Source organism: Perna viridis, chromosome 11, assembly GCF_037379345.1.
Source record: "Perna viridis isolate PV_CMFRI_1.1 ecotype Kerala chromosome 11, ASM3737934v1, whole genome shotgun sequence".
Taxonomy (NCBI): Eukaryota; Metazoa; Mollusca; class Bivalvia; order Mytilida; family Mytilidae; genus Perna; species Perna viridis.
In genome coordinates this window covers 20893526-20910636 of record NC_142455.1, presented here as the reverse complement: position 1 = coordinate 20910636, position 17111 = coordinate 20893526, and the positions used below count along the sequence as shown (strand labels likewise).

The following is a 17111-nucleotide window of genomic DNA, read 5'->3' as shown; positions in this document are numbered from 1 at the left end:
ATCTTTTATTCACTGTATTTTTGCTCAAGTATATGATATCACATATTTTTGTTCGTACTTACGTGTGATTAAACATGTATAATCAGTGTCAGTTAAATATATACGTTGATGGTGCTTCATCGTCATATTTTTCCTGATTCCAAATCTCATATAATTTGCCGTTGATATCACTATATGCACATCAAAGTAGACAATAAATGCAGGGTAAGGTCTGAAACCATCAGAGGGAATGTTATTTCCATTAGTCAAAATTCAAGAATCCAGGTTCATATGCAAAATTTTTTCCCTTTTAAGTTACACATATCTCTAATGTTAAGGCCATCAGAATTATTTTTGTACGCTTAATTTGCCTTCCAAAACTACATTGAAAACATCTATGTTTATTGGGGAAGATTGAAGTACCTTACATGTTAACAATTATACTTAACAATACTGTATGATATTCATTAGAATGTAAAAGCAAATGTGCCACACATGAGAATCATATGGTTTGCATCACATGATTATCATATAAATCGAGCACCATATGATAATCATATGTTTCGGTATACATATGATTATCGCATGATTATCATATGATAATCATATGTTTTTCACAAACATATGATTTTCATATGTTTTTAAGCCAAAATTACCATATGAGAATCATATAATAATCATATGATTATCATATGAATAGAGCACCATATGGTTATCATATGTGGCACATTTGGCCTTGTATAGCACTGGTCAGAAAACTCTATCATAAAACCAATGTGTAAAGCAAACGCGGATATCATTGAAACTACCAGTATGTTTTAAGTACCGAAAACCATTATTATGGACTAACAGTAAGGTCAAAAATACACACTGGAATGCTTACAAAACATACTTAAAACAAATACAAAAACATTCTTTTAGACAATGGCCTTCTATCTCATTTTGCTTTCTATTCTAAGGAAAAAATGACTTAACGTTGAAAATTTATATGCATTTAATTTTCTGAACTTTTGATGGTTGTATATTGTTACCAATAACATGTGCCAGTTTAAGTAGGTATATGGTACAGAAGGTTTCGTAATAGTCCACAGGTGCTCAATACAACAATCAATAATGAAACATTGTATTAATCCAAACAAGTTTGAATTAAAAAGTGAATTTTATTCTCGGTTATAATCAGGTTCCCGTTTATTTGAAACTTTGATCCAGTGCTACTGATAAATCACATATAAATGAATAATAAACGTCATGGTTTATAATGCACACACATATACATATCAAAATATTGATGCCTGTCTACAATAATTCAACGAAAACCAATTTTTCTCACATTATCTGTTAAAGCGTTTTAATTCAAACACAGAATTTCTTTCCTATATACAAAAGTCTCTGCATATCAAATGTAATATACTATGAAATACCTAAAAGAGTTGACATTTAGCGATAAAGCTGTCAAGATCAAATTTATTACTACAGTCGTAATACATGTATAGTAGACAATCTGTATGTCACCTGGAATAGATAATTATGATTTTGTGCTTCTTTTAAAGATATTTTCAAATCTATACTGCACTCTGTCATATACTGATATGGTCAATTAAAATATACCGCATTTAAAAAAGAGTGTTTCTTTTAACATTATGTCTTTTACTAGAACAGATGAATAAAACAAATTATAAAACGTATTTTACTAAGCTGGTCAATTTCGTCTTAGCCCCTTTAACACTATCACAATTATGAACAGCTGTCTGTAAGTATATACAGTTTTTTTTTCATGGACGTATAGTCATTGGCAACATTTTCTCATATGCTCGTCACATATAATCAGGTTGCATGATATTAGCCCTAATCCTGTAGAAAGAAAGTATATGATTTTATTTTTATATTGCAATAGTGAATTAACAGTATTTTTTTTTGTAAGAATCAGTTAAATGGGAAAAATCAAAACTTCCGATCATTCAAGAATGCTTTCTCTATTTAAAAATACCATTATTTGATCTCTGCATCACTGAATTTTCTAAGATTTTTTAAAATGAATATTAGAAAAATGAGGGTTTTGACAGAGTTATCTGCCCTTGAGCCCTTGAACCGTTCAGTGCCTTTCAATGAAAATGTAACTCAGTTTTCCAAAATGGTATGAAAAAATGTTTCTTTTATCTTGATATAGATTGTGCAAAAACAATTGAACTCTTAAAACGTTGGGGTTTATAAACAATGTTTGGTTCATCCACTGCCTGATTCTTACAGAGACTAATACGTAATAATGATCATGAACTTAGTTGCAATTTGGTCGAACGGATATGTTATTGCCAACATTAAAGTTAACTTTTTATCATAACAAAACAGAGATCATGTTATTGTCTTGTACTCGGTCTTTTTTATTGGTTCTTGACCTTATCCGAAATGTTTGTGAGTCAATCATATATGTGCTGGTAAGTATAATTTTTGACAATCTGGATAATTGCAAATATACAATTTGAAGAATGTCACATCACATGAGCATTCTAAACAAAATATGTACTAGTAAAATAAAGGAAATACCTGTTTTCGCAGTAGATTGGGTCTGCTAACGGCGTTACACGTGGTCTTTTGATGGCATACTTAAATAATAAGTAAAACTAATTCATACCTACTGAACATGGACAAAAAGCTATAAGCAATGATTACATGATGATATCATACCACGGAACGGCAAGGGAACCCAAAAACGTCATTCAGATTGAAAAAAAAACTTTGATAGAAGGAGCGCAATTGCATCCTGTAATGAAGAATATATGAAAGATTCATTGAATTCCATTCGACAATTTAAAGTACTTGAAAATTACAATATTGAACTTTTGTCGTCAAATACGCGTCTATGTTTTTTGAAAGTTAAATCCAAAAAGTCGTTCCGATAAATATTAAAAGAAAAGAGAAGGTCACAATATGGCATCATATGATTATAAAAATGTGAAAAAAAACTAATTAATGCAGATAGGAAGACAAACATATATATATATATATAAAACACACCATGTTTAAAACTCAATTAGGTTATATACTCAAAAAAACCACACACACAGACACACAAAAAAACCCAACAAATACAAACGAACAAATCGAGAAACCCCAAAAAGGTATTCAATTATAAATACAGGAAACATGTTAATAGGAGGTGCCCATTTGCACCTTTATTCCATATATCTTTATGTACGATATAGTATTTTTTTCATTGTATTACCCTCGCCTAAAAATCAAAATTGCAACTGTTAGTACGCTTTGTGAAATATTTATCTGTTTTCTTTGTGTACTTTGTTGTACATTTAGACATCTCAATATTTGAGCTTTTGTGCTGCAATTATTCCCTTATTATGATACGCTGAAAGTTTGAGGTTTGTGGTTTCAAATTTGAAACAAAATAGGTATTTATTTTTATTAATGTCAAGACAGGCATAGTGATGCTTTATGGCTAATATAATTAACTGGTTTATAGTTGAATTTTCCAGTTTGTACTATTAAATTTCTCAAGATCTATGATTATGAATTCTGCAAACTTCTTTTATCGCCCATATTCATGCCAAATTGTAGCAAAACCAATTTCAAGCGAAATGTCTTTAAAACAATTTTGAACTCGTATTTCTTAAACAAACAAATGGTGGTTTACTTCGATAATGTTTACTTATCAAATCTTTGCATGGATGATTATTCATAATATGTGATCACGTACTTCCTCTGAACAATATGACTTGTTGTTGTTGTAGGACTTCTCTGACGTATCATCATTGTCTGGAATGGTTGATGGACTGTATAAATATGTCTGTCAAGAATTAAAAAAAAAAAAAAAAAAAAAAAAAAATGGTTGTTAATATCTGTCATTCTCATTACCAGAAGTACATTGTACATTAAGATAGAACGATACATGTAATTGTGAAAATAGCCTTTTATATAAATCGCTGCTTTTTGAAATTTAAATCACATAAGTACATATAATATAATTTTCAGATTTCTAGCCGTTTCTTTATGCAACAGCATGTCTTATGTCTTGCTCTAAATTTATTGCAAATTGCCATTTATCTTATTGGTAATAGTGAATTTCTTTCTATTCAGGGTAATTTTTGAATACGGGAACAGAATGAACAAATAACAAGATCGGGATTCAATGCTCAAAAAGCATCATTGATTTTAGCATTTCTAATGCATTTTGCTGAGTATATGACCGCAAGAATTTTATCTGATATAGTAAAAGTTTTTATCCAGATAAACAGATACTTTAGACGTTTAAAATTCGAATTACATTTAATCTACATCATGAGAAACCTCTCGGAGATAGATTTGGTCTCCTATACAACTAACTTTTGGATTTAGATGAAAAACTGCAATAAATGATACTGGTATATTTTTGTAATTAATAAAGAAAATATTCCCTTAATTCTAATTACATAAATTAGTTATTTTCACTTTTCAGTTGTTCACATAACATTTGGATGTTTAGAATTGGATAGATACATTACCAATTGTTTTGTCAAAGGACAAGAATTAAACAAAACCAAATAGAAAGAGTAACAACAATGACAAATCGAACAAATGGGAGAACAATAACAAAACAAAAGGAATATCAAAGATGTAGCGATTAAGTAATAATCCTTAAATACGGAAAATTAAGAGTTAAAAATGTTAAATAATACAGCTCACATAACAACAGTCATTTACCACAAAAGTATGTACCAGATTGATTTGTTCTTTATTCATTGCTTTCCCATGGTTCTGTCAACAATATGAATTCAGGATTAATAAAAATAAGGAGAAGAGCACTATTCATATGCTTTGTGGAATTAAAAATACATAGTGCATAACCTCTCATCTCCAGTTTAGATCGCTATCCTAAACAACAGCATCAGAGTTATTACCTCATGTTGATAATAAATAAATTGCATTAAAGCCTCTGGTTTATTCTACAATAGTAGTAATGCTATATTACGCTAAATTTGCTATCTTATAGAAGTTGTGTTGTGTTTACTTACATTACCCCTATTCCTGCCGCCTTCTACAACTGTGTACCGCCGGTTGTCTACATAATACGTGTCGGTAGTACCAAAATACATATTTGGATTTGTTCTCTGACGGCTTAGTAAGCCCATTGGGTGGTTATAACTTAGTGTGTCATGGTCAGTGCTGAAATTAAAAATAAAAAGAATTTAACTAGAAGAAAATCTGTGACAAAAAGTTTACAGTTTATACCAAACCTTCACGTACTCAACTGCGGAAAACGTATGGTCATAATATATGTAAAGTCGTCAAACAGGTATGGTGTCGCTCGAGAATGAAATATAATCCTACAAAAATACATACCTTAACAAATCTGTCAAAACATTAAATGGCTGTGATACGGTTTTGTAAAGAAAGCTGCACCCTTTTGTGCACAAGCAACAGAGTAAGGTTTGTATTACAAAACGTCAAGAGTCACCCAGTTTAACAATGAATATATAATGGAAGAGTAATCAAGGGAACCAATGTTATAGCGGTAATCAAAAGAATGTAATCCAAGGGACAAAGACCAGACATGGAAAACAGACATACACAACAAAAAAAAAAAATAAAGTAACTAAAATCACATATACAAAGTAACAAAAGTAAATGAGCAACTCGGACTCCACTAAAAACTGGGAGCATGGACCAAGGTGCATCGGTAGGGTAAGCGTCCTCTGCTTTTCTAGAAACTCCCGCCGAGTAGCTCATAAAAAGTCAAGTCGGGGTAGACAAATGAGGAACGGAAAACTATGGCCTGTTGAATCATATAATGAATAATATGTGGAAGTTTCATAAAGTTCATAGTAGTTTCAACAGAGTTGCCAATAAAAAGATGGTGTTCCTAAACGGCGAAAAACTTCAATTTGATACAGATCGAAAAACAAATTAAAAGTGCATAAAGGTATGATGCGGTAAAGAAGTTCTGAAAGTTTAAACACATTCTCTTCGGCGGTTTCAAATAAGTCGTTGAAGCAAGGGTAGTAAGTAATCCCTTGAAAAATAGAGGGCGCTCATTGGAATAATGTAATTAAACTGTGTGGCTGTTTCATTTTATACTAATAAGCGGTTCACGAGGATTTGTTGATGAAAAGAGACGAACGAAGCGACACACATTTAAACAGAAGAGGGCACGATCGCCCTTAAGTATTATATCTATTTGACGGATATTCTAAAACCTTGAGACTTACTTATTGCTAAATAAGTTCACACTATTTAAGTAGCTATCTTTGTAAGAATCATGCAAAATCTGAAAAAATGCTACATATTTTTATTTTTGTAATTAATCGCTATGTTAATAAAGTTGGTATTAAATTGGTTTAATTACAAGTACCATAATCAGGACAACTGAATGATGGAAAGATGACAGAACCGGAATGAAATGCTTTACATGTACTAATATATGACAACTACGAAGAAAATTAGCATTTTTTTTAATTTAAAATATGTTAAATCGAAACTACAGAAGTTTTATGGTCGTCATCATGAACTGTGGATCGTTATGGTGTATCCATCAGCACCATGAAAACTGATTTATTCAACGGGTCATAGTTTTCCTTTCCTCGTTTGTCTACCCCGAACTTGACTTTTTATGAGCGTGTTTCTAGAAAAACAGAGGACGCTTACCCTACCGGTGCACCTGGTTCATGCTCACAGTTTTTAGTGGAGTCCGAGTTGCTCATTTACTTTTGTTACTTTGTATATATGATTTTAGTTACTTTATGTTCTTTGTTGTGTATGTCTGTTTTCCATGTCCCCGGATTACATTCTTTTGATTGCCGCTATAGCCTTTGATTACTCTTTCAGATAAGCTCATATTCTAATATTGATCTTTCGATGTCGTTATATAATATTATAGTGAATAAAGTAGGTCAACAGCTTGCTTGGAATTAGATTGTTAAGAGACTCATCGTTTCAATAGTAATTTGGCAAACCGGTTGCAGTTCGGTGATGAAGGAAAATGTTAGAGTGATTTGCAATTTAAATACATCACATCAACATTTTTTGTCAAAAAAATAAACAAATCTTATTTTTCTAATTTCAATACCAGATTTCAAATATTTTTGGAGACTGGATTGGGAGATATTGATTTGCGCCAAATGTGCCCCCATGTTGCAATTCAAATTAATTGCGCCATTTACTTTTTTGATAACATGTAAACCTTTGTGCTATGAATTTAGTATTCGATTAAAATAACTTATGCTTTCTTATGATGTTATGCTTTAACTTTCGTACTATTGTGTCATGTTTTAGTTTCAAAGATTCACAGAGTACCGTAAAACACAGTTCATCTGTGTATACAGTGTGTAAAAAACGTATCTATTCCATAAATTTCCTCACGAATGCTTGCATGGACACGTATTCCTTTATTGTATTTACTGGTTTACCTTTTTATCGTTATTACCATTTCCTATATAAACGTGCTTACTTATCTGTTTGTTTTTTTTTTTAAATTTTAATATAGAATAACTAAAATACATGTACAAGATGACCGATACAATTGAATTTCAAATATAGCGCAGTTGAAATAATTAAAATTATATATGGCGAAAGTTTATCCCTTAAATATAGATTCTTCGCTCCTGCTCTATAAAATGACAAGTAATGCTACTAATGATATAAACTTTTATATAACAATATATAAAACACATCAGCAAGCTAAAGGTTTCTCCAAATATTCATGAGATTCAGAGTTTAAATGAGAATAATTAGCATTACTATGGTGATTTATTTATTCATTGATTGCTCGAATTTTTGGGATCCCTCTGTTTTGGGTGTACTTTACAGTTACATTAAGGCGCGCTATTCCGAACACCAAGTTACCTTCGTCAAATTTTGTAAAACTTAAAATCAAAAGTTGAAATTTAGTGGATATATTGTTTAAATGTAGATAATCATTATACATAGACAGATGTAACACATGTATGATAAACAGGTGTAATTTAAATGAAGAATGGTATCCGGAACATTTCAGTCTCCTGCAGTATTAGGCTCTCTCCTCAGCTTCAGATGGCTGATTTTGAAAATAAATTATTTCACACGAACATTTGGAACTAAACTTGGGAGAGAACAAATCGAAAAGGGTCGTATTTTTTACATTTTGAAAAGGCACCCCTGATTTGTACTAAAAATCCGAAATATTTTTTTCAGTATCTTATTATTGCTACTGGATTTTATAACAATAATTTTTAAATTACCTATAAATGACTTGAACCTCCATACACCAAGGATTTAAAAAAAATATGCACATTTTTTATGACAAAACACTGGAGATGTCTGTGCAGACTGTCTGTAAACAACTTTATTTCAACAAAATCAGACAAAATTTTCAGAAAAGACCTAACTGTATTGTACTACCTTTACTGATAAACGATGGCATTAGTCAGGCATATTAAATTAATCACATTATGTTAATAGGGCAGCTATTTTAGACCATACTCGTATTCATAGACGTATTCATGCTATTGGTTTATCAAAAAAACACCAGAAGTATATGTGTTGTCAACTAAGTAGGTACAACAAGTTGAAAACGTTCATCTTGACTGGATTTAAAGTAAAGTTATCATATATCAGCAGCAAACATGCCCAATAAAAGACACCGACAACAATAAAAAAGTAAGACTGTTCTATGATTTAACAAAACCAATTTAAAGTACATAACTATGCAATATATTATTATTTTGAATTTGCTTTGTACATTAGTACTCACATTTTATATTCTTTATCGATTTTCTTTGTTGACGTTCTCTTGGACAGGAGCCAAACAATAGATAAAATAAGTGCTACAATTACAGCACCTCCTATTCCACAAGCGATTGCTATAATATACTTCGATTCCAACTCCAATATTTCCGATTCGTATTCACAAGTAGTTCCAAAATAGACTGTTTTCTCATTTCTGTCACAGCTGTAATCAAAAGTAAATTACTTTGCATATAAAGCATTGCAGTAATTTGTAACTAATACAGATGACTCGTTAATGGAAAAGTGGACAATGAGATTGTTAAGTGATTAAATTAAACATCTATACAAATTTACCGATTTGATTTTAATTCATTCCTAATCGTACCTTTTATGATCTACACTATAGAGTTTAAACTTATATAATATTTACACATATCATTGGGTACCAAGGAAGTAATATTCAAGTGATAAAATATTTCATAAGCTACTTACTTACATATTGGTTTTCCAGTAAAGTCAATGTCACAGACACCATGCTTATTACAGTCGTATTTTTTGCATTTGCTCTCACATACGACACTGGATGAAATTTTTAAAGTATACGCGATGCCACATACTAGATCGTCCATTTTATCCTTAAGATCCTGTATATCTTTTAAGCAGAAAGCAAAAAAAAAATAAGTTACAACACAATTTCGAATCAGGTGTATAAAAAAATCGTAGTATAAATATAAAACAAAGCAGATTGTGAATATGAAGCATTTTAAACTGAACATTTCCTTAATTATTTGGTAATTTAAAACAAAACAATTCTTGTAATGTTATTGGAAAGGTTAATTTATGTTTTCCGATGTATTGCGCAGACATGCATTAAATTTTGATATGATGGTGTTTACTTATTTAATACCTTTTCGTAACGTGAGTAAAGTGTTGTTAGTTTCTATAAACGTAGTGTTGTCCGCTAGTTTTAAATTACATAGTGTTTTGTTGGTAGCCTCTTCCAAAACCATGTACATTTTATCAAGGTAGTGAGTTCCGTTTTTGGTTATATTTCTAAATGGTGCTATAGCTAGAATCAATATTCTGAAATTAAAACAAAATTAAAAAACAATATTAATGAAGATAAACAATATCGGTAAAAATATAATTCAAGCATATGCCTTATATAACTTTGTTTGATTATTTACCATATTTGACAATCTTGTCAGACATTAAATGTGTAACATGAGAAACTGTATCACATTTCTTAATTGTTTATTGAATATGTCATATATGCAATCACTTTTTCCCACTAACACTGCAGACACCAATTAATACAACGACCTTTGATACTTTATTTTTTTCCCTCTAACACTGCAGACAGTAGTTTACCAGTGTATCTTTGCGCCTGATTGTTATCATATTTTGCACTCAACTTCAAGGAGCAAAATTTGAAACTTTGCATATGTCACTTGCAGTAATATATTTAGAAAGACAAAAGTAGTAGGGCAGTTGTGGACACACAAAGTATTTGAATAAACTCGGCATTTTTTAATAAGCACTCAAGTTTTTATTATAATTAGTTAAAATAAAAACTAATTACTAATTGCTTTATTATTTCCTACTGTATTTAAAGAAGTATGAATACATCTTGCTTTTAGAAAGTAAGAAAAACTACAAGAAATATATCCACCATACGTTATGTATACAAAGAGGAATCAAATTTTAGTAAAATAAGTCACAAACAAATTAATGATACTGACACTTTGACAGCATTCCCACTTAGGGTTGCAGAGATTTGTGAAGTGTCACCATAATCAAGCATAGGTGAAGACCAATGAGCTACACAGGATGCAATCAATCATGATAAATATATAAACTGCACTTCAAGTCAGTTATATGACGGGTTGTAGAGATTTAAGGTCCAAAAATTTATGCGTCTTAGAAATCAGATGGAAGACAAAAGGAAATGAACGTCCTTTTCGAAATGGACTTTGAAAAAATCGAAATCAGATTTCAGGAAGTACCATTTGGATACACATTTTTTCCCAGGAAAAGTAAGAGAAAATATATAAACAGCTTTATCTCAACCCCCCTCTTCATTGAGGTGTGTTATTCCTTCCTTCTATATACAATATAGATTTTGCAATGTTTATTTAAATATCATATTCTTGCAGTAAAAATGGTTGTTAGTAATGCCACCCCTTTCAACAGCTTATAAAAAAAAAGATAAATAGAAAAAATCCCACTTACAATGTGTCATGTTTTGTATTTTCTCGTTTCCGCCTTCTTTTTACACTGAAACATAAATGAAATTGCACATATTTACGCACATTGTTAGCAATGTAGACAATTTGGACGATGTAAAAGATTATGTCATACATCTTGTTTTTCAATTTCGGGTCTTAGAGAGACTTTATGAGCAACGATTGGTGGTCCCCGGAATTTTCTTTATTTCATTAGTTAAGAACCCAATCATAACACAGCATATGGTCTTGACACTGTTAGAAAACACTTTTTATAGTATAATAATCAAATCTGATTGTCGAAATTGAGATTTAAAATTCATTCTAACTAATCTTTGCTTTTCATGAAAAAAGGAAAATAATAGATGTTTGTGGACATTAAAACGGCCGTCATTATCTTAATTGATATTTTGCCTTTATAAGTAAAAAAAATATCAAGCATAACTTTGACCTTTTTTTATTTTAATTTACTTCTATTTTCACTTTGCAGTGAACATTCAATGTTTTCTGTAATGAAAAAAAAAAACCCCTGATATATCTAAGATGTAATTAAGATTGATTATAACACCCATGCACTTGTGATTATTATTATGATGTTATGTTTTGTTTTGTTTTTTCATTTCTTTTATTATTGACAACTTTCAATGAACAGAATTTCATTTCTAAAACAAATATTGTACATCTGTTTTGTATTTAATATTAGGTCTGAAGAGAAGGAATGTATTAAAATAGAGTTTGATATCTATTTTGCCAGATTTAGTTGGGACTTGACTTGATGATGAAACGCAGAAGTGTCCGGTAATTTTGTTGTTACCCTTATTTGCCATTCCCCGAAAATTAATTTACCACTATTTTATAAACGAGCATGTATATCATTAACATTGAAAAGGTGGCATATGCTCACAAAAAATATTTAATGCTATCAGTGTCTACATTGTTTTGTAAGGGAGAAGGATTAGGGAAGATCAATGATTTCAAGATCATCAATATACCACTGCCACTTTGCTTTGTTCTACCTATGACAATGTCTTTAAGCATGTTTTGTTTAAGGTATCCGACCCATAATAAAAACTTCCGGTCAATTTTCCGAAGTTTACCGAGGTGCCTTATTTCTTTTAACCTCGGTAATTTTCGTAAAGTAAACGAAAGTACAGTTAATTCTTTATTGAATTTTTAAGAATGAAATAAAATACTTTGAAATTGTATATTTTCAATAAAAAATATAGTATAATCCTTTTTTTCTTTTAAAAAAAATTGCATGTTATTTTACGAATCGGAAATAAAAATTGCAGTTCATTGCATAACAACAACACAACAACATGGCTCACTCGGTCGTCTGTCGGGATAGGCGTGGGCGATTTTCTAAGCCCTCCAGCACTGACAATGAACCAGACAGTCGAATCTTCACTAAGAACATAGAAATTGACCATAACTATGGTATAGGTCATATTTGCATGTCGGGGGTAACGGGTTGTGAGGCGTGTTGTCCAGGAATTGACAAACTTCTGCGAAGTTCCAAGATAAACACTAGTACGTCCTGGCATTCGGACAAACGATTGATTGAATGGGGCACACTTCTAGAAAAACTGCAATCTTTTTTGCTTGGCCCGCTTATTCTTAGCCACAAAACAGTGAAGGCAGAAATGAAATGTGGACTCGGTGGCTACCTGTATGTGCAATGTATGGCTTGTAACGAGTTAAACCGTAAATATGTATATTTCATATATACATTTGTAGGTCCCCATTTCAGACAGAGCCTCACTCCTTAGACTAAGTATAGGGAGCAAGACTCTGACTGAAACTAGTATGGTATTTCTTAGGGTGGGGGCAAAGTTATATCTGAAATGGGGGTGGGGTCAAGTGGGGATAACCTGATTTCTGGACTTGTTCTCAACCTGTTAATGTAATTCTACTCGAATACCCACACTGTCATTTTCAGTTCTCTCCCTTGTCAAAGCATGCACACCAGATGAACTTAAAAATAGTTAACAAATGCCATTTTATTACCAGTCAATGTCAAAAAAGGGCAAAAGAGTTATCAAGGGAACCAAGGTTATAGCGGTAATAAAAAGAATGTAATCCAAGGGACAAAGACCAGACATGGAAAACAGACATACACAACAAAGAACATTAAGTAACTGAAATCATACATACAAAGTAACAAAAGTAAATGGGCAACTCGGACTCCACTAAAAACTGGGAGCATGGACCAGATACACCGGTAGGGTAAGCGTCCTCTGCTTTTCTAGAAACACCCGCCGAGTTGCTCATAAAAAGTCAAGTCCGGGGTAGACAAACGAGGAAAGGAAAACTATGACCTGTTGAATAAATCAGTTTCCATGGTGCTGATGGATACACCACAGCGATCCACGAGTTCATGATGACGACCATAAAACGTCTGTAGTGATGACTTCAATCTGTTCCAGAAGCCTATTTGTTAGAGTTCTAGCGCGATATAAAAAGTCTGCGTAGATTCGGCAAGCTCTGGCATAACGTATGAGTTGTGATAGGAACACTCCATACGCAGGAGCCGTAGGGATGTTGCCACAGATGAAAGGAAAGTTGACAATTCTGAATGAAACACTCCAAATTCATTAAAATGATTACCATTACATACAAACATTAAAAGAAGAAGACAATAGTAAACAGCAAAATATGCCCATTTGAAGGCTTGTAAAAATAGTCTTAAGTAGTTAAATTTACACAACAATGGTTCATTCATATTGAAAATTGGCTTTGAGGCAAAATGTCCTGAAAAAAGGTAATATTAAAGTTCAAGCTTTACGAGCCTGAACAACAAAAAAACAACTGCATTTGGTGTAAAGGTGATTTATTTATTTCCATTGAAATTTTGGCCTGGACTATAAATAATAGGCTTCAAATCAATTGTTACTTTTATAACTTAAAGAAAGATATTGAAAGAGAAAAGCGTCAAGGAAAGTCCATATTACCAGAACAGAAATTACGCCGCCTAAAATTAAAGGAAGAAAGATCAACTTCCAAAGGAGCCTGTGAGGCGTAAGAGGGTGCAAGCTATGAGTTCGGTATGTACAACAGAGTTAGATCAATCCTAAGATGAAGGTTTATGATCTATTTAGATTCTTGTCACATATACCTTTTGTAGCAAGTTAAAATTATCTACAATGGAAAACCCATTGGTACATTCATGTAGAAAGGCTGAGGTACATTTATGGGTGAAATTTGCCCTGTTTTGTGAAAATTGATATTTGAGTCCAGTCAAAGTTTTACTTGCTGTTGTTGACGATGAATTGCCTACATACTCAAATAAGGGTCAAAATAAGTTAATTGTGAATATAACCAAAATTTCTTGAATTTTGTGAATTACTATCAACATTTTAACATAAAATTAAACTCTCTTCGTCAACTGCATAGACTCAAACAGACGTGCATCTGCATGCTTGTTTCTTTTCAGAGATAAGTCTAACATAACAGGCAGATGACATTGAAATGATTCTTGGTGCTATTCCAAACCCAGCATTTACTTCAGTACCACTTTGGCCAATCCAACTTTTGTTCTAATAGATTGAAAAACTACAGACTTGAGTAAGTAATAGTACTTTTCAGGTACTAAATCAGGTCTACAGAGGAAAAATAAGTTATACAATTATGCAATTTGTAAAATCCTTGTTCCTATACGCTTACATTTACAATAAACAATGACTGATGACATGTTGGATGAAATTAGCTTTATGTCTGTTTTCAAAGAAATCAGAGGTCTTGAAATATGAAGATGTTTTACTTACTGAAATGCCTACATTAAGCTAGATTTTTTGTTACATTTTGAATCCAATTATTCATTTATATACCAATATCGAAACCATTCATACCATGCATATGGGACTGCTTCGGTGGTAGCATGCTCACCATAAGTATAACAAATTGTGAGAATGATCACACTTAAGACTTTAAAGTCAGTAGATACTGCTATCTACATGTTAGTCAAAAACAATGCATGTAGGAGAAAGAATGAATATTTGTTGGCCATAAGTCAAAGCTAGCAAAATAAAGATTTGATTCGGCATGTTAGACTACTTCAAAGTGTAGTCTGTTTGTTCAAACATACATTCTTAACAGATCTGCTAATGAACAATCAATAAAGGTCATTTATATATATTCAAGACTGGGCAAGAAAACCATGCATGAAATTATTCAAAATTTATTCCAAAATTTATCGTCTGACAGTCAGAAGAAATATATTTCCACACATTGTGCAGATAGCAGCAAAAGAACACAGAACACAGATAAATTTCAGTCGATATGTGTCTCCTGAAATGCCAATGTCCGATGAAGCTGAACAAGTAACTGGGATTGTTTAGAATGGACAAAAACTTTTTTTCAAAGGGGTAGAACTTGATTTTGTTAATATTAATAATTTTAATTTTTTTTAATATTTTTTTTTCCTCATAAAAAGTCCTGCCGGTGTTTTTTCAATCAGATTTCAGATATCCAATTCAGTTTTTGAGTTATAAAGGGTACAATAGGCCCCATCCCAAAAAAATGACTCTTATTTTTGGTCTGATTTTGAAATATTTTGATTGAATTTAAAATTTTGTGCATATAGTGTCCAAACCTGTTGATGTGTACATAATGAATTGTAAGTCCCTATGCTTAAGTGTGCCAAAAACTAATATTGTGTTTGCACTCTCAAGTGTTCAATTTGACCACTGCAGTTGTATCATGTTGCACTCTGTGCAGCTTTGTATTCTTATTTGATCAGCTATAGCTATAAGTGTTTTGAAGGACTTGAATTATCTAAGCATGTTGATTAAATCATTTATTGCAATTGAGCAATAAGGTTTCCTAAAATACTCTAGTTGATAGATACATTTGTATCACATATTTTTGTCATAACTTATTTTGGTATTTTTATTTATGCTTGATAAATAATGTTGGTATTATAAATGCATGTAACTAGCCTTCTGCGTTGATGGGGTTCTTGTTTTTTGTTGGCCCTTTTCTTTCTTTAATCTTCTGATAAGTATTTATCATAAAAACATATTTTTTACTGAAGATTATTCATTGTCAAGAACCATCTCTTGATTCATACCAAATAGACTAAATATGTATTGCAAGACATTACATGACAGTGATGAAAAGAATTATGTGAATTTAGAATTCAGAGTATACATTACTTCTAAATAAATTATTTTATGTTTGTGCAGTTTTTGGTTATTATTTGTATGCAGTTAGGATCTCGAGATAAGTGTTGAGGGAACCCTTGTTAGATTTGCTGGCAACAAGCCAAATATTTATTTGGCTTTGGTATTGTCTCGTTTATGAAAAAGTAATCAAGGGAACCAATGTTATAGAAAAACAGTCTTTTAAACTTTTCTACAAACTAATGACCTAAAGACATCATTTTGAATCGACAGGGAAGAAATCGTCATTCCTAATAATTAAGTTTTTAATTCCAACTTCACTTTGTGTAATAATGTAATACTCTCGTGCACTATAGTCGCATATTTCTATATCTATAGTTTGGAATAGTGATACATGTAAATGTCTACTTGCAAGAATATGAATTCCAAAATACCTTGTGTTGGAGGTTGGGGTTGACCATATACATCTAATGATATTTCTCAGGTGTAAAACTGTCAATAGCAAGGATCAGTTGATCAAATTATTAAAATATAACACACTTTTGAGGATTGAGCATTAAAAGGAAATTGTTATCAGAGTTTAGCCTTTAAGGTGACCTTAACCTTTAACCTTTTGGTTGTTAAATGTCCCTATTATGACACACTATCAAAGTTGTATGCAAACTTAAAGTATTGTGAAAAACAAAAGAGATAATCTGAAACGAGACACCAAAAAATATATAATTGATTGCCAGTCAACATCTTAATCTTAATTCATAGAAATTGGTACGGTAAAAGTCTCTGAATTTTTTCTTACAACATAAACAATAACTAAAGTTATTCTTAATGCATATGTTGAGTGCCTTAATTTCTGAGGTTGTGCCTATTTAGCCTTTTCTTCTTTTTCTATTTTAGTAACAACCATACATGTCTAAAAATAGAACAAACTATAGCTATGAGAATTTTATTAGTTTCAATTGATAAGACATCTTCTTGGTTCCTCAAGAGGTATATAGTAGTATATTATATTAAAGTGGTTACTGTCATTTGAACACTTCTTGTACCCCCTAACCCCCAAAATATGGCAAAAAAGGGGGGTGTATAACCAAACCCTGTGCTA

General features: G+C 31.6%; 1 protein-coding gene across 5 annotated transcripts in view; it reads right to left on the bottom strand.

Moving 5' to 3' along the window:
• Nucleotides 1-368: 368 nt before the first annotated feature.
• LOC148603304 (uncharacterized) overlaps nucleotides 369-17111 on the bottom strand; it is a 32493-nt gene continuing 15750 nt past the window's right edge. For 4 of the 5 annotated variants that reach the window (XM_088553948.1, XM_088553947.1, XM_088553949.1 and 1 more), the window contains 8 exons: nucleotides 10900-10944; nucleotides 9575-9750; nucleotides 9160-9319; nucleotides 8693-8890; nucleotides 4980-5130; nucleotides 3686-3775; nucleotides 2521-2579; nucleotides 369-1830 (listed from right to left, as the gene is read on the bottom strand). In XM_088553948.1, coding sequence (XP_088410074.1) covers nucleotides 1794-1830; nucleotides 2521-2579; nucleotides 3686-3775; nucleotides 4980-5130; nucleotides 8693-8890; nucleotides 9160-9319; nucleotides 9575-9750; nucleotides 10900-10944 — 916 coding nt within the window. In that variant the 3' untranslated portion in view covers nucleotides 369-1793. Of the gene's footprint in view, nucleotides 1831-2520; nucleotides 2580-3685; nucleotides 3776-4979; nucleotides 5131-8692; nucleotides 8891-9159; nucleotides 9320-9574; nucleotides 9751-10899; nucleotides 10945-17111 lie in introns of those variants that run through there. The other variant, XR_015916913.1, reaches the window with a different exon arrangement.